This window comes from Engraulis encrasicolus, chromosome 5 (genome assembly GCF_034702125.1).
Source record: "Engraulis encrasicolus isolate BLACKSEA-1 chromosome 5, IST_EnEncr_1.0, whole genome shotgun sequence".
Classification (NCBI taxonomy): domain Eukaryota; kingdom Metazoa; phylum Chordata; class Actinopteri; order Clupeiformes; family Engraulidae; genus Engraulis; species Engraulis encrasicolus.
The window spans coordinates 10,152,648-10,177,146 of record NC_085861.1 but is presented as its reverse complement, the minus strand read 5'-3'; the positions used below and the strand labels follow the sequence as shown (position 1 = coordinate 10,177,146).

Below are 24,499 nucleotides of genomic sequence, written 5' to 3'. Positions count from 1 at the left end.
TTGAGCAAGGCACCTAACCCCACATTGCTCCAGGGACTGTAACCAATACCCTGAAAAATAATAGTTGTAAGTCACTTAGCGTCAGCTAAGTGTAATGTAATGGAGTGGAGGATAGAGGAGTCTGAGAGTAGAGTGGAGGATAGAGGAGTGGAGGATAGAGGAGTCTGAGAGAGGAGTGGAGGATAGATGAGTTTGAGAGAGGAGTGGAGGATAGAGAGAGGGATAGAGGAGTCTGAGAGTAGAGTGGAGGATAGAGGAGTGGAGGATAGAGGAGTCTGAGAGTAGAGTGGAGGATAGAGGAGTCTGAGAGTAGAGTGGAGGATAGAGGAGTCTGAGAGTAGAGTGGAGGGCACATCTGTGTTTCGCTCCTTCACTTCGCAGCTGCTGGCGGAGTCCTCCAGAGACTGCTGGCATCGTGACTGGCACTGCAACTGGCACTGCTGGCATCGTGCGAAAGGCAGGGGGCTAGTTGCATCGTGCGAAAGGCAAGGGGCTAGTTGCTTATGGTTGTCCCCTAAGGACATTACATGAGAGAACTGGATGCTGGCTCTTTTTAACCTATAATGAGATTTGGGGTTGCTGACAAGTAGTAGGGGAAGAGGCTAGGTGCATTGATTGGCAGGTTAGTCTGTGTGTGTGTGTGTGTGTGTGTGTGTGTGTGTGTGTACGTGTGTTAATGTGTTTGAGTGTGTGAGTGTGTGTGTGAGAGAGAGAGAGAGAGAGAGAGAGAGAGAGAGAGAGAGAGAGAGAGAGCGAGAAAGAGATAGATAGATAGATAGAGAGTGTATTTGTGTGAGTCTCTTGTACTGTATGCAGTATGTGAGACAGTAAACCAGAATTTGGTATCTGTTATAATTGCGACAGTGACAGATGCTGTCAGTCAAACAATTACATTTGTGCATCTGTGTTATATGCCTCTTTTCTACTGCCTGTTTTCTGGTAGGCCTCCAGCTCAACACAGCGTTACTCAGCCACCACTTTTTGCTTTACGATTGTGTCGTGCCTATTCGAAAAGCAAAAAGTGACGGCCAAGTCGCGCTGTGTCGAACTGTAGCCCTGTCAGAAAACCAGCAGTGGAAAAGAGCCTTTAGAGTGTATTGAGTATTGTGTGTAGAGATGTATTGCTGACCTGTCAGTGTAATTATTCTGTTACTCCTTTCTCTCCTACTACTGCTTTCCCTCCCCTACTGTATTTCTGTCTTCCTGTCTTCCCACCTCTTCTTCTTTCCCTTCCCACCTCCTCCTCCTCCTGTCTCTCCTCCTCCTCTTTCCCTTCCCACCTCCTCTTCCTCCCGTCTCTCCTCCTCCTCCTCTTTCCTTTCCCACCTCCTCTTCCTCCTGTCTCTCCTCCTCTTCACTCCTCCCTTGCCTGGTCCTTTGCTGTTCCCTACTCCCTGACTTCTCCTCCGCCTCCACCTTATCTTTTCCTCCTTTCCTCTCCTCTCCTCTCCTCTCTTCTTCTCTCCTCTCCTCCCCTCCCCCTCTCCTCTCCTCTCCTCTCCCTCCCCTTCTTCTCTCCTCTCCTCTCCTCTCCTCTCCTCTCCTCTCCTCTCCCTCCCATTTCCCCCTCCTCTCCTCTCCTCTCCTCTCCTCTCCTCTTCATTCCTCTCCTCTCTTCCTTGCTCCTCCTCTCTCCTCTCCCTCCCGCTCCCCCTCTCCTCTTCTCTCGTCTCGTCTCGTCTCCTCTCCCTCCCGCCCCACCTCTCCTCTGCCCTCCTCTCCTCTCCTCTCCTCTCCTCTACTTTCTCCTCTCCCTCCCCCTCTCCTCCCCTCTCCCTCCCCCTCTCCTCTCCTCTGCTTCTCCTCTCCTCTCCTCTCCTCTCCTCTGCACTCCTCTCCTCTCCTCTCTCCTCCTCTGCTTCTCCTCTCCTCTCCTCTCCTTTACTTTCTCCTCTCCTCTGCTTCTCCTCTCCCTCCCCCTCACCTCCCCTCTCCCTCCCCCTCTCCTCCCCTCTCCCTCCTGCTCCCCCTCTCCTCTGCTTCTCCTCTCCCTCCCCCTCTCCTCCCCTCTCCTCCCCTCTCCCTCTCCCTCCCCCTCTCCTCTCCTCTCCTCTCCTCTCCTCTCCCTCTCCTCCTCTCCTCTCCTCTCCTCTCCTCTCCTTCTCCTCTCCTCTCCTCTCCTCTCCTCTCCTCTCCTCTCCTCTCCTCTCCTCTCCTCTCCTCTGCCCTCCTCCAGGATCGTGACCTGCACTGTAAGCTGGAGGAGCTGAGGGCCAGTGGGAGCTGGTTGTCCCAGGCTCAGGTCACCGAGTGGCTGATTCAGCTGCTGCTGGGGGTCCACTACATGCACCAGAGGTGAGCTTCAACTCCAGGAACACCACCGTCTCGTGTCTTGTCTCGTCTCGGATTTATGCGGTCCAGTCACCAATAACAATCTCTTTCGTTGTGTTCTTCTGAGTTGTTGAGTTAAATAACTGGATGGCCCTGGGGACAAAGGACTTACGCAGCCTGTCAGTCGTGCAGGGAATGTAATGTAATGTACATGTAATGTAATATAATATGATGTAATGGAATATAATATATTGGGCCCCTTTATAGAAAAGTTAAGCAAAACAGTTGAATTTCTTCAATTTCAAAATCAACGTTTTTAAATGCGTACCGTACATTACTTTGCAGTGCTCTACACACTACTGTTTGTCAAAAGCTTTGCTGTGTATGTGTCACACTTTGCACTGTAATACACATTGGATTTTTTTTTACATAAACAAAGAAATGACAGAACGTTCTCTTGAACAGCGTGTGTGCCTTTTCAGCTCCCAGCGGCTTTGCTGCATTTGTTATTCTCTGTTTGTTCTCTTGTATTTGCACTCAGGCGAATCCTTCATCGGGACTTGAAGGCCAAAAACATTTTTCTGAAGAAAAACATTGTGAAAATAGGTAAGTTCCCCCCAGCAGATGCCCCATAGGATTACAGGCTTTAATGTTTCCAAAATGTCTCAGAGTGGACTTTTAAGTATGCTGGGGGCACCCAGTGCTCATAGCCCATTCAGTGGCGTGTTGTTATCTCCGTGACTGGTACATACTGTACCTTCAAAAGCGGAGAGCTTGTTGTTACGCCGTTGAAAAGGCTTTTGTTGTTGCTTGCAACGGAAGTTAAAACTCTGGAGAGTCAGAGTTTGAAGGTGCGGCTTGTGTCGATAGCAGCATCTCTGCTGAGGAAGGTTGAGATAATGTGTCGCTGTCTAAAGAACAGAACAGAAAGAAGAAGTTCAGTGATGTTGTGAAGTCCTCTGATAGGCTGGCAAGACAGACTGTACTAGCCTGATTATGATGACTTTCAAATCTCTTTGAGACTTGGTCTGACCAAGAGCATAACAACTAACATTCTCAAACGACATGGTTGACCCACCTCCCTTGGTTTGCTACTGGTCGAGGAGAGAAAAGGCTGAGCCAAAGTTTAAACCAAACATTTTCTTAGTCCCAATAGACCTTTGGAGATACTCAAAGTTAATTGGTTCCCGACAAAGTGGGGTGGAGTTCCCCAGCCCTGCGGAGCTCAGAATATACCTGAACCCACAGACATCATATATGAAGACTAGATGCGTCGTCCGCGTTCCCATCATGCAAGTCGAACGTCCGCGCATGGCGGCCATGTTAAAGCAGCCTTCTGGCTCAACCAGTTGCAGTGAGTTTTGGGTGTTGTATACTCTTCAGATGGCCATAATTCCCTCACATTTATATCGATTTTCGAAAGGGTTGGTTTTTTATACAGTATAAAAAAATCCAAACGAAAGTATATGTTGATACTGCATAGTGATGCATATTCACATTATTATTATATTATATTACATTATATTATAATGTCCATAGGTCTAAAATCATGTATAACATAATTCAGTAGGCTTATTCAGGCAATTAAATAGATCCCATAAACAAATGCACAAAGTAATCTTTTGTATTTTCAGTAAAATAACAAATAAACGTTCACTTGTGGTCTACATTCTACTTTGGTTTCGACAGCTCCACCTTGTGTCCAAAATGAGTCGTGACGCTAAAGCCATCCAGATAGAATTAACTTGTTGCGCTGTAGGCTACATCTCTCTTCCAGTACGTCATCTCTGTCGTCTATAATTTGATGCAATGAATATATCCATGCCGTCAACGTAATGCACAGCAATGGTTAAAATGTGTATTTGCTGTAAGTATATCTATTTTTTTTTTGACAAATAGGTTAAGTGGGAAGCATAGGCCTATTACTCTCCTGGGCGTTTTCCCCCAGTCTACACGTAAGTTCTAAGGAGCCCTACCATTTATAAACACGTGTCAATATTTCAGCGAAGCAACAGTATACATTTTCAAGTATCCCAACGTTTCAACTCTTCCGTTTACTTCAGGTGTAACGGAGGGTCTGTGGAGAGTTTAGGCTGCGCTAATATGGCCGACCTGTGCGGACGCGCTTGAAATACGCGATGACGTATCTAGTCTTCATATATGATGTCTGTGCCTGAACCTTTGTCTGAGTAGTAGCAGAGCCGAAGGTGTTGCGTCATTACGAGGGCAAAGCCTGGGTAAGACTGTACTTACCTACAAAGGCAGTAACCATGCCAACAATGAAAGTCTGAAAAAGGCCTTCAGTATATTGGTGTTAGGTTGGATATTGTAGTCCCTGCAAACTTCACATAGCAATATCCCTAAAATGGGACACATTTGGACCATGATGCTTTGTCACAAGATAAATGAGGTATTAGTATTATGAAGACCATTTTCAGTCTAAACTCAATGTTGACAAATTATGCAATTACTGCACTTTGCCTTTGTATTGCAGTAGTATGCAGTATGTAGCATGAAATAAATTGTCTGGCACTGTGCCATTGATGAAGAGGAAGGTTGTGAGTGAAATCAACGGCTGGTGTTCAAACGGCATTACTGCACATACAAGGCCTACAAGGCCTACCAAGTGACCCAGAAAAAAAACATCAAAATAGATAGATCGTTTTGGACAAATCCTTTCGGATTATCTCCGGTGGGGCAGTGCTAGACTATCCCGTCAGATATAAATATTTTCTGCTGCTGGGGTTCGTCTGGTTCGACTGGGCTAGTCCCTCTGATCCTCCCTGTCCACACAAGGGTGAACACAGTAAAGCACTTTTCATTGAAACTCTGTGGCTTTGGTTTGAGTTTGAGGCTAATGTGTGACCATCTGTGAAGTTCAATAATGTTGGAAGGGGGGGGGGGGGTACTCTGGCGCTAAGCCCCCCACATTTGGGCTTACATTGCCCACGGGGACCCCGGTTCGAGTCCGGCTGGGGCCATTTCCCGGCCCTGCCCCATCTCTATCTACCAATCATTTCCTGTCTACTCTCACACTGTCCTGTAATAATAAAGGCCAATAAGCCCAAAAAATACTTTTGAAAAAATGACCAATAATGTGGTGTATGTTCTTGTCCTCTGATCCCCCTTGTCCTCCTCAGGTGACTTTGGTGTGTCGTGTCTGCTCATGGGGTCATGTGACCTGGCCACCACCTTCACCGGGACTCCGTACTACATGAGCCCAGAGGCCCTCAGTCACCGCGGATACGACGCCAAGTCTGATATCTGGTGAGCAGGGATGAATCAGACAAGCTACGGCATGTTGACCAGGCTTGTACGAAATTCCGAATGGAAAGAATTTCAATTCAAAGTAATGCCATAATACGAACACTAGGTGGTGGTGTTCTATGTACTTTCAATGAGTGGTGTAGCTTAAATTCAAAGAAATTCAAGGTAATGGCACCACCTAGTGTTCGTATTATGGCATTATTTTGAATGGAAATTCTTTCCATTCGGAATTTCGTACAAGCCTGATGTTGACCAGTGGATTAAGATGAGCTTCACATTGCTGTTGTAGCAGGCCAAGATTTCAAACCGTTCACAAATTTTTTGTATTTCTGCACAAGAGACACTTTAAAGGTGGGCAGCTGTGGCCAAGTGGTTAAGGAGATGGACTTTAAATCAGAGGATTGCAGGTTCGAATCCCACCCTTCCACTCCCTATCTCACTCCATAGCTGAGTTGCCCTTGGGCAAGGCACCTAGCCCCACACTGCTCCAGGGACTGTAACCAATGCCCTGTACTTGAAAAAATAACTGTAAGTTGCTTTGGATAAAAAGCGTCTTCTAGGCATAATGTAATAAGGTAAAGGCTAACGCCATTGTGGTCCCTAGATGAGCTGGTAAATCCTAGAGTGAAGTCTTCCAAACAAGTTCATGTGTGTTTTAGACTGTGCTGTTTGGTCCCTGCAGAATGTATATATGCTTCTCAAACGGTTTGATCAAGGCTTTGAGGTAATTTGCCAAGATCAACAGACCACAGCAAAGCCTCCCTGCTATGAATACAAGCTAATCTGTGACAGGTCTGAAGTGTGACACTGTGAAGAGAAACTGTGGTGAAGAAAGTCTTTGATTTTTTTGCAGCATTTGATGAAAATGTGTTCTTTCACTTCAAGGCGTTCAGAAAGAAGTGCTAAAGTCATTCAAGTCGGAATTGCGTAATCAGATGTGAGAGTTGGGAAGATGAATGTTGATTAATATGGGGTTTAAAATGAAGATTCGTTTGAGTGATTACATAAGCTGTTTGTGGAGCGTCTCCTTGCTGACACCCACAAGAAGTTCCACCTGAATATTGCTCCTTTGGATCATGCTGCTGCATGTACAGTGAGCTCGATGTACAGTATATAGTAGTCTATTTACTGAAACATTGTGTTTACCTTAAAGGGACACTGTGTGAGATTTTTAGTTGTTTATTTCCAGAATTCATGCTGCCCATTCACTAATGTTACCTTTTTCATGAAGACTTACCACCACCATCAAATTCTACGTATTCATTATGACTGGAAAAATTACATTTTTGATACATGAAAAGGGGGATCTTCTCCATGGTCCGCCATTTTGAATTTCCAAAAATAGCCATTTTTAGCTGCAAAAATGACTACTTGGACCATACTAGAAAATATGTGTTTATTACTCAGTAAACTTTCATGTAAACATCAAATTTGGCAATAGGCAGTCCAGTTTCAATGAGCAGCATAGTTGCAGTACCTTTTTTGACCATTTCCTGCACAGTGTCCCTTTAAGCATTTCCAAGACAAAAAAAGTAATATTTAATAAATACTGTACATTAGGTCAGTGACAAGTCTTCTTGATTCTGAGCTATATTCCAGTAGTACTGAAAATATACAATAAAACAATAGAATTATCCAGTAATAAACTTCTTGCTAAGAAGGTGTAATTAAGAAAAGGCTTATTAGGTGGAAGTTTGTACGTTTTGAAGACTGACTGCGCATCAATCTTTAGATGGAGAGAGAGACCTTACCTTAGCTTTCCCTGTGGTGCTAGAGCCACAATGCACAGTCAGCGTTAGTTGTTTGGAGTGAGGAGTGCTTTTTTTATAAAGTATGTTTTGGGGGCTTTTTGGGCCTTTATTATGACAGGAAATAAGTCTGAGAGAGATATGGGGTAGGGCCGGGAAATGACCCCATCTGGACTCGAACCGGGCTCCCCATGGGCATGCAAGCCCAAATGTTGGGGGCTTAGCGCACTGTGCCACAGTGCCCCCCCATTTTTATTTGTTTTTTTATTTGTTTTTTATTATCTTTGCCATGGAATAAAAAAGCAACGCAAAAAGGATTTTGAGTGTGCAGACTCTTCCCTCCACTTCACTCTTCAGTCAGTCTTAGTCCTGCACCGTTTCCTGTGATGTGCACAATTTTCACCCTGAACCGCATGTTCAGTGTTGGGCCATTGACCTCTGATGTCGGGTGGCATGGCCAGAGATTCTTTAAGTATATAGAGATATGCCAACATAATAGGTTTCTATGGGCACCTAACGTGACCAGGTTCCGGTCTGCCTAAAAGGGCGTGTCATAATGCTCCTAGCATAGAATAGAACAGTCCTTAGGTCTACCTAGGTCTGCCTAAAGGGGGATTTCCCCCCCTTCCCCTTGCAATAATAGAACCCGGAAACAATAGGCCAATGGAACTTCTCTCTCTCTACTCTCTCTGGCATCGCCCTCTCTGTACAGTGGCATAATGAGGGGCGGGCATTTCACTCTGCTCAAGAAGCCCACCAGACCAAGCACATCTCTTTGTATTGGGCATCAGTGCCAACAAGGAAGGGTCATCCATTAGATCACACTCAGCTGACACTTTTAGCTAGCTAGGTTGCTGCCGCTGGAGCAAGGTAGGGTTGGTTTCCTTGGTAAAGTGAACTTAAAGCAAGGTGTAGGGTAAAAGTTTAGGGATGGGATTCAAACCTGCAACCCTCTGATCCAAAGTCCAACTGCCTATCCTTTACACTGCAGCTTTACTGAAAACACACTTGGTGCCAGGATGCTGGAATAACCCATTTTAATAATTAGGGACTGCTGAGATGTGACAGCTAATGCCTGCCTTTCCACTCCTCAACTAGAAACTTCAGTGTGCTTTATTTTTTATTTCTTATGATGATTGTTGGATCGAACAGATTGAGCGAGAAGAGCTGTTTATTAATCATGCTGAAATTGAGATGCTATCTCCAACCGAATCCTGTATCTGTAATACAGTATCTGCAGATGTGCTGAAATTGGGTATGTGTATTTCCATATGAAAGCATGCAGTACACACAGACACAGGCACGGACGCACGCACACACGCGCGCAGGCACGCACGCACTAATCTAAAAAGCAGATACAGATAGCAGGAGATGGAATGATTAAACTTTAATGATTTTATGCCAGACAGTTTTTCAGTATGCAGTCTAAATGCCATGCGCCCATGTGTTCATTGTCATACGATGAACTCGTCAGGGTGTGGATGCCTATGCTTCTCTCTCTCTCTCTCTCTCTCTCTCTCTCTCTCTCTCTCTCTCTCTCTCTCTCTCTCTCTCTCTCTCTCTCTCTCTCTCACTTTCTCTCTTTCTCTCTCACACACACACACACACACACACACACAAATGTGAACTCGTCAGGGTGTTGATGTTCATGCTTCTCTTCTGTGTCTGACTCTGTCTGTCTGTCTGTCTGTCTCTCTGTCGTTTTCTCTCTCTCTCTCTCTCTCTCTCTCTCTCTCTCTCTCTCTCTCTCTCTCTCTCTCTCTCTCTCACTCATACACACACACACACACACACCAATGTGAACTTGTCAGGGTGTTGTTGACGCCAATGTTTGTTTCCTGCCATTCACAGCCCGCCTGTTTGGAGGTGCGGTGCCACACGACCTTTCCAGCTCCACTTTGACATCTGCACTGTGACAATTTTGTTTTTTCTTTAACTTGTTTTTTTTTCTTCGACTGCTCCTACAGTATTATTTCGTTTCCCATGTGTGGCTTTTAGTCGAGTACATCTATGGCCAAAATACACCAAACCCCCAAAAAATTGATACAAAAGGTTTTTCAACTGATTTCAATACATCCAACTGTCCTTACTAACATACTAAAAATCTAGGAAAATCTAACTTCAGGAAAGGTGTCATTTTCAAGATCAAAGTTTTTTAAAATAAAGGTTATTACATGATAATTACATTGGCATGAAATAACATGTTTTCAAGGTGTGTTTGGTTGGAGTGCTGTTAGGGTGGATAAATACACTGCTATGGTAATATCCATGTGCTGTTTGTCAGGGCACATCATCAGTGATGAATCCTGGTGTCACAAGGTATTTTGGGTCTTCCAGCAGCTGAACTGAATAGACAGGAGCCACTACATGTGTATGTAGAGGGCAAGGTGAAATGGTTGGTACTGGAGACAGACAATGTCCTGAAAGGAACATAGGGGTTTAGCATAGTTTTCAGGTAAGCCAGAGTAGGGTCTGTTGTAGCTTTATAGGCAAGGGTCAGGGCCTTGTATTCAATTAGGGCATGAAAAAGAGGAGTGGCATGCAGTGACATTTGCAAAGGGCGTATTGCACAAGCTGGAAGACCAGTCAGGAGGGAGTTACAGTAGTTCAGGTCAGATGGACAATATCAGAAGTTGAGTTATTCAGGTCAGATACAGTCGGATTTTATGTATATTTAACAGTGAGAAGCGACATGACTGGGAAACTGAGGCTATGTGATCAGAGAATGATAGATGGTCATCAACAATGACACCTAGATTTCTTGTGGCCTTATTTGAGGCAACAGTAGCAGAATCCATATTGAGTTTGATATCATGGCAACCTAAATCTTTGGTTGGGATCACCAGCAGTGCAGTTTGAGCGAGGATCAACTGAAGGTGGCATTCCTTCATACTTGTGAATAGTTCAGAGAGGCAAGCAGGAATGTGTGCGTAGACCGTGGATTCATCTGGCACAAAGTACAGGTATAACTGTGCTTCATCAGTGTGACAGTAGTATGAGAAGCTGTGAGAACAGATAACATGGCCCAGTGAAGTGGTGTACATGGCAAATAGGAGTCCCAGCACCAGCCCTTAGGACACCTCTGTGGAGAGGCTATAATTTGAGGACAGCTGACCTTGCCATGATACATGTACATGCTAAGAATGATACCACCAGACTCAAAAAATGTCAGGAAGAACTTGAGAAACATAAAACTCAATTATTTACATCTAAGAGAGATGTTAAATAATCATGTTTTGGGAAAAAATGCTAGCTGATATGTCTGCACAAAGATTTTTAGATTTACTACAAAACAAAAAGATATGTCCATAATATCTTCTGGAGATGTCTTCTGGATTACTAGAAACAAAATAAAAGAGTAATTTTGAGCTTGGCTTTTTCAGATTTTGAGTTTTTGCAGTTTTAAATTTAATGCATATTTAATTAGATATAGTCCAATTACCATATTAAAACATAACATTTCAGAAAACTTCCAATACATTTTTTTCTCACAAATATGTGAGTAATCACCGGATAAAGTTTCATGGTGATATCGGCAAGCTACATTTTTTGGCCTATTCACCTGGAGTGTCTCTCGACCCTTATAATAAGCCTATGGCAGCTATGTTGAAAATAACTAAGTTCCCAAAGTCAGATTTTACTAGATTTTTTAGTATATAATTTAGCAGGTCCAATAGTAATAGAATCCATAAAAAAACCTTTTGTATCAATTTTTTTGGGGTTAAACCCTAAATGTACTCGCCTATTTTGAGAGAAGACTAATAGAACTCGTGTGCTAAAGCCAGCATCCACCCAGGCTTACGTGCGTTTCGATTACATTTCCGATAACATTCCATGCCCCACCCGGACATTTACTTCATCTGTGTAAGGTATAGGCAGACATACAGTGCTCTTGTCTTGAGTTACTGCCTTTATGATGATGAGCAGTAACCTGACTCTCGCCAGATGAATGGGTTCAGCCAGAGATATTCTATAGAGATATGCCAACATAATAGGTTTCTATGGGCACCTAACGCGACCAGGTTCCGGTCTGCCTAAAGGGGCGTGTCATAATGCTCCTACAATGAATAGAACAGTCCTTAGGTCTGCCTAGGTCTGCCTAAGGGGGGCCATAATAGAACCAGGAAACAATGGGCCAATGGAACCTCTCTTTCTCTACTCTCTCTGGTTCAGCCTTGCTCCACCAAGATTCATCTGGAGCTACGCCATATGCATAGGTCTGCTAAGGCGTGCTTTTATCAAAAAAAATCCTTGTATGTGATTGGGCAAACATTTGCCTGACATCTGTTAATGAGGCGTGTCTTTAACTACTCACAGATTCGAAATGCAGTTGAAGTTACAGAATCAATGCCGATGAGTGAGTCCATGCAAGCGGCCATTGTTGTAGTGTTTCACTTATTTTTCCTATATCTACTAGATTCAAAATCTGTCACAAACATGTCACATCTCTGAAAATCCTTGATTGGTTCTACTGAATTTTGGTTCCGGAGCAGGGCCACTTGTGAGCTCACGAAGCTGAGCGGAAAAACGTGCGGGTCTGGCGGGACTCAAGCAAGGTGAACAGGGCTGGACTAGTAATCTGGCGTACAGGGTACTTTCCTGGTGGGCCGACAGTCCTCAGGCGCTGATACTGTAGTGTTTTGTTTGTGAGACCGGCCCTCATTTCAGATGGGACAGCCCATTGGTCTATGACAGGAATAGCCAGACCGCGCCCTTTTAGTGACGCCACACTTTCAGCGTAGCTTCTAGTCAGGCCAGGAGCAATACAAATATCGTTTCTGAGCTCCGGAATAATCGGGAGCTCCTCTCACTTTGTCGGGAAGCAAACCAAGCAACCAGTAGCAAACCAGTAGCAAATCAAGGGAGGCTGGTCAACCATGCCGTTTGGGAAATGTTGATTGTTATGCTCTTGGTCAGACCAAGTCTCGAAGAAATTTGGAAGTCGATGAAAATCAGGCTATGGCAGAAAAGCCCTGGCTGTTTTTCGGTTCTGCTAGCTGCACTGGAGATGCACAGCTGATGTTTAGTTTGGAGATTTGAATCCTCAGTGAGTAGTCCACATATTTCTATATATACCGTATCGAGCATCAATTGTATAATTAAAACTGTATGTATCACAGTGGTATCACATATCATGCAGAATCTGACATTGAACAGAAATTGGTTTCTTGGTAGATGAATGAATCTTTCAACAGGGTTGGCAGCACATATTTTAATGAATACTACAGTAGCAGCCCCAGCCATCACTCCAATGGTTACACGGACTGGGTAACGCCAGAGACCAGATTCGGTTCGATTCTGGCCTGAGATCATTCCCTGCCCATTCTTCTCCCGAAAAATTGTATATATGTGTATATATATACAATTTTTTTGGGGAGGGCTTTTTATTCCCATGATCCTATGTTGGATGGGACAGTTTGAGGCCAGAATCTCAGGCCAGAAACGAACTGAGACCGAATCTGGTCTCTCTCTCTATATATATATATATTAGAGATGCACCGGATCCTGATTTTTAGGATCCTGCCGGATACCAGATCCACTGCTTAAGATCCTGCCGGATCCGGAACCAGATACCGGATCCTACAAAAGGGTTGAAACATATAGTCTACTGGCACATGTGGGCCCTTTTAATTATGTTGGCTCAAACATTTTTTTAGACTCATTGGCTTATTGCCACACTGCCTGCAATGGCCGCTTTTAAAGGGCTTTCACTCCATGCAGTGATTGGGGTTGTGAAATACTGACTGAAAAGCCTAGGTTAGAGATGCACCAGACTCTGATTTATAGGTAACATGCCGGATACCGGATACACTGCTTAAGATCCTGCCGGACCTGGATCCTGTGGAAAACCCTATTATCCTGCCGGATCCGGAACCGGAACCGGATCCGGTGCATCTCTAATGTGTATACAGTATATATATAATATAGTATATAATATACTGTATATATTATTTCAGCTGGTCTTCAGTTCACCTTTTGTATTTGACATTATTCTGCTTGTGCCGCAGGTCTCTGGGCTGTGTGCTGTATGAGATGTGCTGTCTGGCTCATGCTTTCGAGGGACCCAACTTCCTCTCCGTGGTCATGACGATAGTGGAAGGGGAGACCCCCACTCTACCGGAGAGATACAGCACAGAGCTCAACACCTTGATGCAGAGGTGAGGAGCGAGGGGTGATGGGTCAACAGTCAGGGATGAGGGGCAATGGGTGAGGGGTAAGGGGAGGGGTAGGTTTGTTTGTGTTTTGTGTGTTTGTTTGTCTATGGTGTGCGTGCATGTGAGAGTGTGTGTCTGAGAGAGAGAGAGAGAGAGAGAGAGAGAGAGAGAGAGAGAGAGTGGTGTGTCTGTTCACTGTCTTTCTCAAGGAAGTTGTCGATTTGAAGTGATATGTTGCATTAGAGGCAGAATAACATGAAATCAAGGACATGTCTGCTTCACAGATCACAGGCCAGAGTGACAGACAGGATCCCTGGTGGCTCAGGCAATTCATTTGTGGTGTGTGTGTGTGTGTGTGTGTGTGTGTGTGTGTGTGTGTGTGTGTGTGTGTGTGTGTGTGTGTGTGTGTGTGTGTGTGTGCGTGCGTGCGCACGTGTGTGTGTGTCCGTGCGTTCGTTTGTCCGTGCGTGCGTTTGTTTGTCCGTGCGTGCGTTCGTCTGTGTGTGTGTGTGTGTGCGCATGCCCAAAAAGACAGCATCATACTAGACACATCCCCAGGGGTTAAGTAAAGCCAATAGCAATTACCAAAAGACATAGGTGGATATTGCAATTATCAATACATAACGTAGGTGGATATTGCATTGCAGTAAGACATGGCCTGATATTGTATTGCACCTCGAGTGTGTCCTTGGTGTCATTCTTGACAGGTATGCATTAGATTATTTCATCCATACTGTTTTCATTACCATGTCATTATTGACATTCTATCAATGTCACATCATTCCCCAGTGCACTTAGTTCACATATTCATTTACTCCTTAAGCCTGTGTGTGTGTGTGTGTGTGTGTGTGTGTGTGTGTGTGTGTGTGTGTGTGTGTGTGTGTGTGTGTGTGTGTGTGTGTGTGTGTGTGTGTGTGTGTGTGTGTGTGTGTGTGTGTGTGTGTGTGTGTGTGTGTGTGTGTGTGTGTGTGGAATAGCTCTGATCCATAATGGTTATTGTGCATGACCTAGGTTGGATGCGACGCATTGGGGCTGATTTGTACGGTCTGACTTCCTTCTAAAGTGGGTGCTTTGATAAAGCACTACCGTATGTAACGGCGATGTTTTGTTGTCGCTGTTGTCATTTGCTGTTGCTGTGCCCAAAGTTGATCAGAGAGTAAAAGAAGTGGAAAAGTTGCCATGATCCTTTTTTATTCCTTCATGCTCTTCATCTGCCTACAGTCTGTCTGGGGGTGTGCAAATCCCCTAGCCTGGTGAACCAGCGCCACCCGCTGGACGGCAAAAGGTTTTGTCTACGGGTGGGTCTGGCCTCGCATAATGATTCAATGAAGACAGAATGCCATGAATCTGGCAAACCAATTACAACGCAAAGATGTGTTTTGAATCAAAGCGGGCAGGGTTTTGAGGGAAGGTTGTTCTCATCAACAATCTTCGGATGTATTATGCATCGAGGCCAGACTAAATTAGACATCCACATTTAGTCTGGTTTATCAGGCTACAGATCCCCACTAAATTCCCCACCCACCCCCGGATTAAGGAAGCACACAGAGGCATTTTATCGAACCTTTTCATGGAATTTTCCATTTATTTGTGTTCTGGATAGGGACTTCCTTTCCTACAGTATTGACCCGGCTGCCACAGCTCATTATTCATACTGTGGACAAAAACATGAAAAAGTCAAAATGGAAGGTTCTTCCTCCAGGGTAACCCCCTCTTTCCATTTTTTCCCCCCTCTTCCATTCTTCTATTACCTAAACTTCGCTCTGCTCTGCTCTACTCTGCTCCGCTCCGTCATGTGTCCGCGCTGGCTTCGACAGGATGCTCATGAAGGACCCACTGTCCAGGATATCAGCTACCGACGCCCTGAAGACCAAGTACATTGAGGAGAATATGCAGGTAAAGACTTCAGCTGGTGGTCAAATACATTGAGAATAAAAAAATATGCAGGTAAAAGACCTCAGCTGGCCATATACATTGAGGAGAATATGCAGGTAAAAGACCACAGCTGGTCAAATATATTGAGGAGAATATGCAGGTAAAAACTTCTCCTGATCAATTTCACGTCTCATTCCTGTATGCATCTCGCCTCCCCGAGTTTTTGTAGCAAAGTTTGTGTCTGGCAAAGTTTGTGTCTGAAGGTGTGCTTCGCGTTGTGGGCCACTCCCCTCACCCGTTATAAATCGAACACAAACCCACGGCCTATAATGGAGTCTGTAGGGAACACAACAATATACTGTAACTGGCACCCATTTACAGTGCACCATATGATATAACAGGTAAATACTGTATTTCTGATGAGAAGAGCAGAGCAAGAGAATGGGCAGGTGGAGAAGTATTGCACCGTGCCATTCGTCTCTCGGTCGTGTCGGTTCGAGGTTCGGGTCGAGTCAGTATTGGCTCCTCGATCATAGCTGCTTTCAGAAAGGTTAATGGGGAAGGAAGACATTACATTTCGGTTGGGGAAGAGAGTGTGCTTTGACTAAAACATTTATCTGTAGCGGGAGGGGGATCGATTAACTGTCTAAATGATATGCTAGTTGTATGTCACTCTTTCAAATACTCTGTCTCGAAAAAGGTCATTGATGGGCACCTTTTAGCCATTTATTGACTGGTAGCGTCTGGAGGAGAAGCAAACTTGAATCTCAAATACACTTAGAGACACATTGACACGCACAGACACACACAGACGCGCACACACACATGTGTGCGCACACGCGCGCACATGTGCACACACACACACACATGCGGTTGCACAGCACAAGCACACACACGCCCGTGCACATGCGTTGGGCATCGAAAGGGTTTCATTCGATAACGGTGCCAAAGCGATACTTTTAAAATGGTGCCGGTGCCTAAACTGTACTTTTTTCTGTACTTTAAGAAAAATTGAATAACAATTTAAAAAAATTAAAAATCTGCACAGATTTTCTAATGAAACAATAACTTTATGTATGTAATCGCCTACAGTATGCAGTACATCTTTCAAATTGGAAATTTCAGACTAGAAATGTTGGTAATATAACTTCAGTCTTATTATTTACTATTTCAGCATACAATTATTAAACTATTTAAAATAAAAATGGAACTGAATTATTAAAAAGTCAAATTGGCATCTACTCTCTACATACAAGAAACAAAAAACTTCGAAACTAACAGGCAACAGGCAGACAGCTTCAAAACAGTGTGTGTGCAAGAAAAGCCCCTCCTCTTCTCTCAGTCAAAGAGCATGGTGTTATTGTCCGACCCACAGAGCTTGAATAAACGCATCTCCCCCTCATCTGACTGCAGCCATTAGGCCTATTGAAGGTGTTTCAAAGACTAAAAACTAGTCGACTGGCTGTTGATAGCAATTCAAACTTTAAAAACAATACCGCTGACATGAACAACGTTAGCGCTGACGCCTGGCCTGTCTCACATCATCGGACTCAGTAAGGCTCCATAGAAACAGCTGTGGAGATGCCGTTTCCATGCCATGCTGATGTCAACACAGCCATCAGACAACACCAAGTAGTCCCCCCCCCCCCACACACACACCCCCCGTGACACTTTTCCAAAGTATTGAGAGAGAACTTGAGAGAGAGAATTGGAGAGAACTTTACTTAACATGATTTATCACGGGAGTTGTCTCTGTAATGGAATGGCAGTCCCCATCTGTGCTGTTTCCCCCCCAGGAAGTCACAGCTAGGGCCTACTGTATAGATGCTATCGTATCACATTTACCAGATGCATGAAGGATGGAGCACAACAGGCGTAGCGCAGCGCTCTCCGCTATCATTTTCCTCCGGAAAGCCACAAGCGCTCCCATTTGGGTCTTGTAATTCATTGTCTTTGAGTTCCATTGATCCTTCCTTGAGATGTGATGTGTGGTCAACGCTTCCAGTTCCCACCACTGACAGAAGATAAGGCACACAGACACACAGACACAGACACACACACACACACACTCTCTCTCTCTCTCTCTCTCTCTCTCTCTCTCTCTCTCTCTCTCTCTCTCAACTGTATCTCTCCTCCCCCCCCCCCCCCCCCCCCCCCCCCCCCCCCCCCACCCCCCCCCCCCCCCCCCCCCCCCCCCCCCCCCCACCCCCCCCCCCCCCCCCCCCCCCCCCCCCCACACACACACACACATACATACATGCACAAAATGCAAGCACACGTATCTAATCACTGCTCTAATCAGACTTCTGTTGTGGCTCCTCTGCTGGCTCCCCAGGTCATGAAGCACAGGCTGTCCAACATGACCCTGCGGGACAGGACTGCAGGAGGGGAGAGGAGAGACGCCGCACAGATACTCAGAGCAATGTAAGTGCGTTACCGTGCGTTACCCGTAAAAACACACACACACACACACACACACACACACACACACACACACACACACACACACACACACACACACACACACACACACACACACACACACACACACACACACACACACACAGGGCTGCTGACAGCTGTGGCTGAGGCCAGGACAAAGTCATCTGAAAGGGCCCCCACCTAATGTCATCGGCCACCTCTCTTCCAGGACAGCAAACCTGTTTGCCAACACCCACTCCTCCTGCTGTCTTTCCTGCACACACACATTCACACACACACACACACACACACACACACACACACACACACACACACACACACACACACACACACACACACACACACACACACACACACACACACACACAGGCTTGTGCACACAAGTCGGTAGCGGTTCAGCATTAGCACACGTCAGGGTGGCGCAACGACAGCCAATTTTTTTTTTAGTGGACTGTCTAAGAAGCATATTCATTGCAGCATATCAACCACCAATTACTAATTAATTTATGGGCATTAAATGCCTCTGCGCCACCTAATGTCTGAGCCAAAAAAAAAACTTCTGACCCATACACATAATGATACCAAAGAATCGTCTAATAGAAAAAGATACTTCAGGCTCGGACATTTCCGGGATTCATGTGATGTCAGGTGAACGCCCCTTTAGAAGACCTTCGGTTAGGAGACCTTGGGTTGGGAATAAATGGAGATTCCCTTGGCACTGTAGATGACAGTAGCACACAGCCTGTGCAAGCCACCACCAAACACCACAAAAGCAGAAGAAGAAGGAGGGGACCCCTTAGGAGACCAAACTTAAGCACACTCGTTTGCATTGTGTGGGCGGAGTTTGGGTTATCTTTCTTTAATAGACAATTCTTTGATGACACTGTCTATGATACAGTATAGGTAACCCACGTCCTCTGACTAGCATCCTGTACCACAGTATAAATCCCCTGATATTTCTTGTCATGTGATGCAATGGGCACTGGGGATTCCAGGAAGGAGACGTTTGTTATCCTCACACCTGCATGAGGAACAGATCTAAAAAAAAAAAACCCATATTGGAGCCCTTATGCTGCCTGCTGTGTCATCTTGCCATTAAGGAGTAAGTGCCTCCTCACATCGGCTCCGACAAAGTGCTGCACTGCAAAAGTTCCATTCCATTATTGTCAATACAGCCATGCACACCGATGTCAGGCTAGCCTAGAAATCAAAGACGCCCCTAGAGGCCGCAAATTGAATTTGCTCCCGGGGGCACAGCTTTGCTGTAGGGGTTTGGCGCGGCCAGGCTAATGTCGGGCCGATGTCCGCGGACATTCGCGGATGTCGGTTAGTGATTACAGACGAATTCTCTTTTGTCGGAGCCGCCCATACTGTAGACTATCCATGCTATGTTCATACGAAATTGGGTTTGGGGGTCAGAATTGTGTCAGTAGCATAAGTGTTCTGCAGGGCTGTTGGAGCCAATGTGCGGAGGCCCTAAGGATTTCCCCTCAATTCTTCTAGAATTTCACTCGACCACCCTACAGCTCCCATAGAAATGTGTGTTAAAAATCTCGCTGAAGTCCTTATAACATCATAATGAGAACTCAACATTTTGTCAAAATTCTAATCACATATTTGTGACGGTACTCCTCAAAGGGTTAAAAACCTGTTAGTCAGGTGCAGCAATCCCATGCACTTGGCTTTCATTAACACACTTATTGATGGGCACACACACACAAGCATGCACGCACACATGCACACCACACACACACACACACACACACACACACACACACACACACACACACACACACACACACACACCCAGTGCTTTACACTAACTTTTTCGCTTACCAGCCATTTTGGCTAGTGGTTTTCGTGACTCACTAGCCATTGGGCCTTTTCACTAGCCATAATTTTCTTAACCATCATAGCAGCTTTAATGAATTATATAATAGGCTGTAATAATGTAATGTAGGATAATATAACATAATATAACATAAAATAATATAATATAATATAATATAATATAATATAATATAATATAATATAGGGCCTAATAACTAGAATTGTTGTTAACTGGTCCATGCATGCATGCATGCTATAAGAACAGATTAACTCATCTGAGGAATGGCATAGCCGTGCAGAAACACCAAGCACAGTGTTGTGGAAGGGCACAAATGTAAGCTACATGAGAGCAAAATATTTCCGTCTTTGATCTGAAGGGCACTTTCGATGCGCAAAGTAGATAGTGCAAAGTCATTGCCAAGCTTCGCATGTCCGCGGTCATGGATGTGGATTGTGGAATAACACCTCTTCTGGAATATTTTCTCACAAAGTAGGCTATCTACTAGAAGGCACGCACATATGCGGCCGGTAACTACAGAAGGAGCTACGACTTCCTTTCATTCCGCTTAATATTGAGTTGTTTAAAATATAAACGGACGCAAAGCAAGATGGGCACATGCGAAGGGACATGGGACATGATTTTGTACTGTCTGGAAGGCTACTACTGCGCGTTGTTTAAGCCCCGTCGGGAACAACGGCACAAGAAACATGGAGGAATATTAAGGTATGAAGACATACAGGCAAATCAGAAAATGATTTAAACCGAACATTATTAATGCCGCATGTGTCCTTGTCTTATCACTGCGCTAATTAGTCTCAAGACTTTCTCAAGACTGAGGTGTTCTCCTGGTCATTTTAATGTCCACTACTTCTATGCATTGTACTAATGACAGATCCCAAAACAGGTCAGTTGAGATGAACTTCGCTACTTTATTTTCACTTGAAGGTTTTCAGTGGCATTTCCAAACGCGCGCTGATGTGCCGGTAGCTCGCTGCTGCCACTCATATTCACAAGAGTAGCTCTATCAGATTCCTGTCGTGCGTAAGACACAGGTGACACGTGACACAGGTGCTTCATGGGTATTGTAGGCTCGCGAAATCGCATTGCATTGCGTTTGTAGCAAAGACGGTCCGAGGGAAAAAACTACAAAATGCGGTGCCTCATCATTTAGAATAGTGACGGACCCGCCAAAATGGCTAGTGAACCTTCGGTATCTACTAGCCAACGCCGACTTTCACCCGCATTTGGCTACCTGGCGTGTGTTAGTGTTAAGCCCTGACACACACACACACACACACACACACACACACACACACACAAATGAATGTCCTCAGCCACCAGGGATCCTGTCTGTCACTCTGGACTGTGATCTGTGAAGTAGACATGTCCTTGTTTTCATGTTATTCTGCCCCTAATGCAACATAGCACTTCAAATCCACAACTTCCTTGAGAAAGACGCTGAACTGAAGCCAATACTTTTCCCACTGCACTGGTTGGATTCATATTATGGCAGTCATCCACCATTGCTGTGTGATTTTATGAGACCAGCTAAGCAAGTATTGACATACTTTTTATATATTGTATTACACTTTGACAATCCATACTCTTTCGAGAGCCATAAAGTATTACTACTACGCTTTCTTTCTACAGCTACCCTGTGAAATAAGGAGAAAGAGGAAATACATATTTCCTCACAATTTCTGCTTTCCCCATTATGCTTCATTTACGTAAGCTTCAGGCTCCAGACAGCCAGTGGGGTGGGTGTTAGGAGAGGCTGTTATATTTGCAAGACAAATTGTTGTCAGAAGGTTACACAAGAGATCCCGGAGGTAGAAAGACTCCAACACAACATTTTCATCCTCATACAGAAAACAAATCAAGGCACCAATACATAGCACAATATGCAAAAATGATATAGTATCGTGACTAAGGAAAGCACCCACACACATTTTTGCTTTTGCATTTTTTAAGAAAATGTGGGGCATGAAGATGGATGGAATCTGAAAAAGTCCCAGCTTTAAAACTAGAAGTGTTGTTGGATGAAGTCAGGGGCGCTGCTAAGGTTTTGCAGGCCCTAAGCATAACTGTTCAGGAGCCCCCCTCATAATAAAATAATAATAATAGGCCATAAGAAATACAAAGCACAGCTAAAATTTAGATAAGCCCACTGTATTTACTTGGTGCTGGAAAGGAAAGCATTCTCATTTGAGTTCTGTGAAATAGCCAGTCAATCCTATTTTAAGAGGCCTCAATTTTGGGGGCAAAGTGGTTGGTGCCCCAAATACTGGTTGGTGCCCTAAGCCAGTGTTTCCCAACCTTTTTTGACTTGCGTACCCCCTAAGCCTTTTTGTTGTACCATGAGTACCCCCTTTCCCATGCTCTCTATATCTATTCCTTTATCCCAATATGACTAAAGTCCATTCAATTGTCATTATCACATTTTCCCACGTACCCCCTGAGGTGTGCTCGCGTACCCCTAGTGGTACACGTACCCCTGGTTGGGAAACACTGCCCTAAGCACTCTGCGTACTCTGCTTATGTCTAGCGGCGGCCCTGGATGAAATGTAGGGAACGTAGCTCTTGAAGAGAAATGCTCAAGAGAACCCTGCAAACTTCCAGTGTTCACTTTCAATATGAACTATATTCTCCCTCTCTCTCTCTCTCTCTCTCTCTCTCTCTGTCTCGCTCTCTCGCTCTCGCTCTCGCTCTCTCTCCCTCTCCCTGTCTCTCTCTCTGTCTCTGTCTCTGTCTCTCTCTCTCTCTCTCTCTCTCTCTCTCTCTCTCTCTCTCTCTCTCTCTCTCTGTCTCTGTCTCTCTCTCTCTCTCTCGCTCTCTCTCCCTCTCCCTGTCTCTCTCTCTCTCTCTCTCTCTCTCTCTCTCTCTCACTCTCACTCCCTGTCTCTCTCTCTCACTCTCACTCCCTGTCTCTCTCTCTCTCTCTCTCTCTCTCTCTCTCTCTCTCTCTCTCTCTCTCTCTCTCTCTCTCTCTGTCTCTGTCTCTGTCTCTGTCTCTCTCTCTCTCTTCAGTGCCTTCGTTAAGCCTTTGTTAAACTTTCACCACTAGCCCCATTTCTGTGGCTGCAGTAATGAAATTCAGTTTGAAACATTGGCAATGACTTGTTGTCATATATAAAGTTCGAATGTTTTCTTGGCTTTCCTATATTAACTTGGGTCAATAAAGTTAACAATTATTAATTGAACACTTACAATGTGGTACCTACCAAAATACACTCTATAAAACAGTGCTGAATTCAGCTTTCTTGTTCACCATTTAGAAGGTCAATGTTGCACTTTACGATGGCTCTTCAATGTGTTGCATTAACACTGCATAAGTACTGTATGCTTTTGAGACGGTGCCAGACGATAGAAAAGAGGAGTAGGCGTTCTGTGCTCTTGTAATCACCTGTCCAAAGTAACCTTGTTGCGGCTTTGAAACTTATCTGCAAACTTTATTTTGGGAGTAATCACACCTGCCTGCCCTCTGTGAGGAGAGGAGGGGGTGGTGACATGCAGGATTGGGTGGGGGTGGGGAGGACAGTGCCGATGTAAGTGACATCTTTGTTACTGTACAAATAGACCAGAGGCAGCAAAAGCGTTTAGAAGTAAGTGACTTTGTATGGAAGAGCAGTCGTTTTGATGGAATATTTATTGTCCACAAGTGTGGAAACTTGTCTTCCATTTCACCAACACCACCAAAACTGAAGACAAGTGAAACTGAAGACAAGTTTCCACACTTGTGGACAATAAATATTCATTCATTCATTCATTCATTCATTCATTCATTCATTCATTCATTCATTCATTCATTCATTCATTCAAGAGCAGCCGTATTTGTCATTAATGTCTGAAAAGAGATGTTGAACTTCAGCTTACAACAATATATAATGACCAATGGCGTTGTTCGGTGGCAGCCAACAGAATGGCTTTATTTTTCTAAACTGAAGCTTTAGTTGGTCACTCTTTCTGATTGAGCGTTCAAGGTTGATCCTTTCGTCGCCTTTGCCGTCTCTGATCCGTTCACTCCTGACGGGACTCTCTCTGCAGCTTTTTTCGTAACGTTTCTGGACGTCTGTTCCTACTGTAAGGAGTATCTCCTGCTCAATAGTTTCCTTTCACCATCACAGGCATCATTTCATTCACCACAGATACAGTACAGTGCAGTACAGGGCAAGTGCCACTTACCCTTCTCATTTTAAAGTGTGTTTTTTGGGCTTTTTGCCTTTATTAGAACAGGAAAGTGAAGAATGGGACATGGGAATAGTGGGAGAGAGAGAGAAGGAGTAGGATAGGGATAGGCCTATGACTCAGGTCAGACTCTAACCTGGGTGCCCATGGGAAACTGCCTGCACAAGGTATTGCTGACGTAGTGCAGTGCACTACAGCACCCTCACCCTTGACAATAACATTTTTTTAAATAAATAAATTTATTTTCCAATTTTTATGCATTTCACTATTGAGATTAACCACTTTAAAATCCATCCATTTGATATTCAGATCAAGCAGTAGCCCTTATAGACATGTACAGTAATACACATCTTTGCATTGCACTAGTCTAGTTTCCAGACTCTCAATTGCTAACATGAAGACAGCTCTAAAAATGAACTATTGCTGTGTCTGTGACAATGTCAGCATGAAGCTTCAAGTAGTCTCAGCTTTCAGACACCGTTCGTCTTTGGAAGACCTTTGCTTTAGCTCATGTGTCTGTAGGAGATGTAAAGCATGTGGTCTGAACATGTTTTTTCATTAAGTATAGCCGGAAGGGAGTAGACCGTTGGCTTCCTCCTGATATATTGCCCAAGGTAGCAGATACGTACACCCTGGGGATCTCGAACCGCCACATAATAGATCACACGGTGGCTCTTAAGTGTTCCTGTGGCAACAGTGAGCATGTATGTGGCTGTTCTATAATA

At 44.7% G+C, this 24,499-nt stretch overlaps 1 protein-coding gene across 1 annotated transcript in view; it reads left to right on the top strand.

Moving 5' to 3' along the window:
* Positions 1 to 24,499, top strand: part of nek11 (NIMA-related kinase 11) — a 131,969-nt gene that overhangs the window by 28,793 nt on the left and 78,677 nt on the right. The window contains exons 3-8 of the mRNA XM_063198446.1: positions 2,177 to 2,295; positions 2,813 to 2,877; positions 5,412 to 5,538; positions 13,295 to 13,444; positions 15,259 to 15,337; positions 17,652 to 17,740. Coding sequence (XP_063054516.1) covers positions 2,177 to 2,295; positions 2,813 to 2,877; positions 5,412 to 5,538; positions 13,295 to 13,444; positions 15,259 to 15,337; positions 17,652 to 17,740 — 629 coding nt within the window. The remainder of the gene's footprint in view (positions 1 to 2,176; positions 2,296 to 2,812; positions 2,878 to 5,411; positions 5,539 to 13,294; positions 13,445 to 15,258; positions 15,338 to 17,651; positions 17,741 to 24,499) is intronic.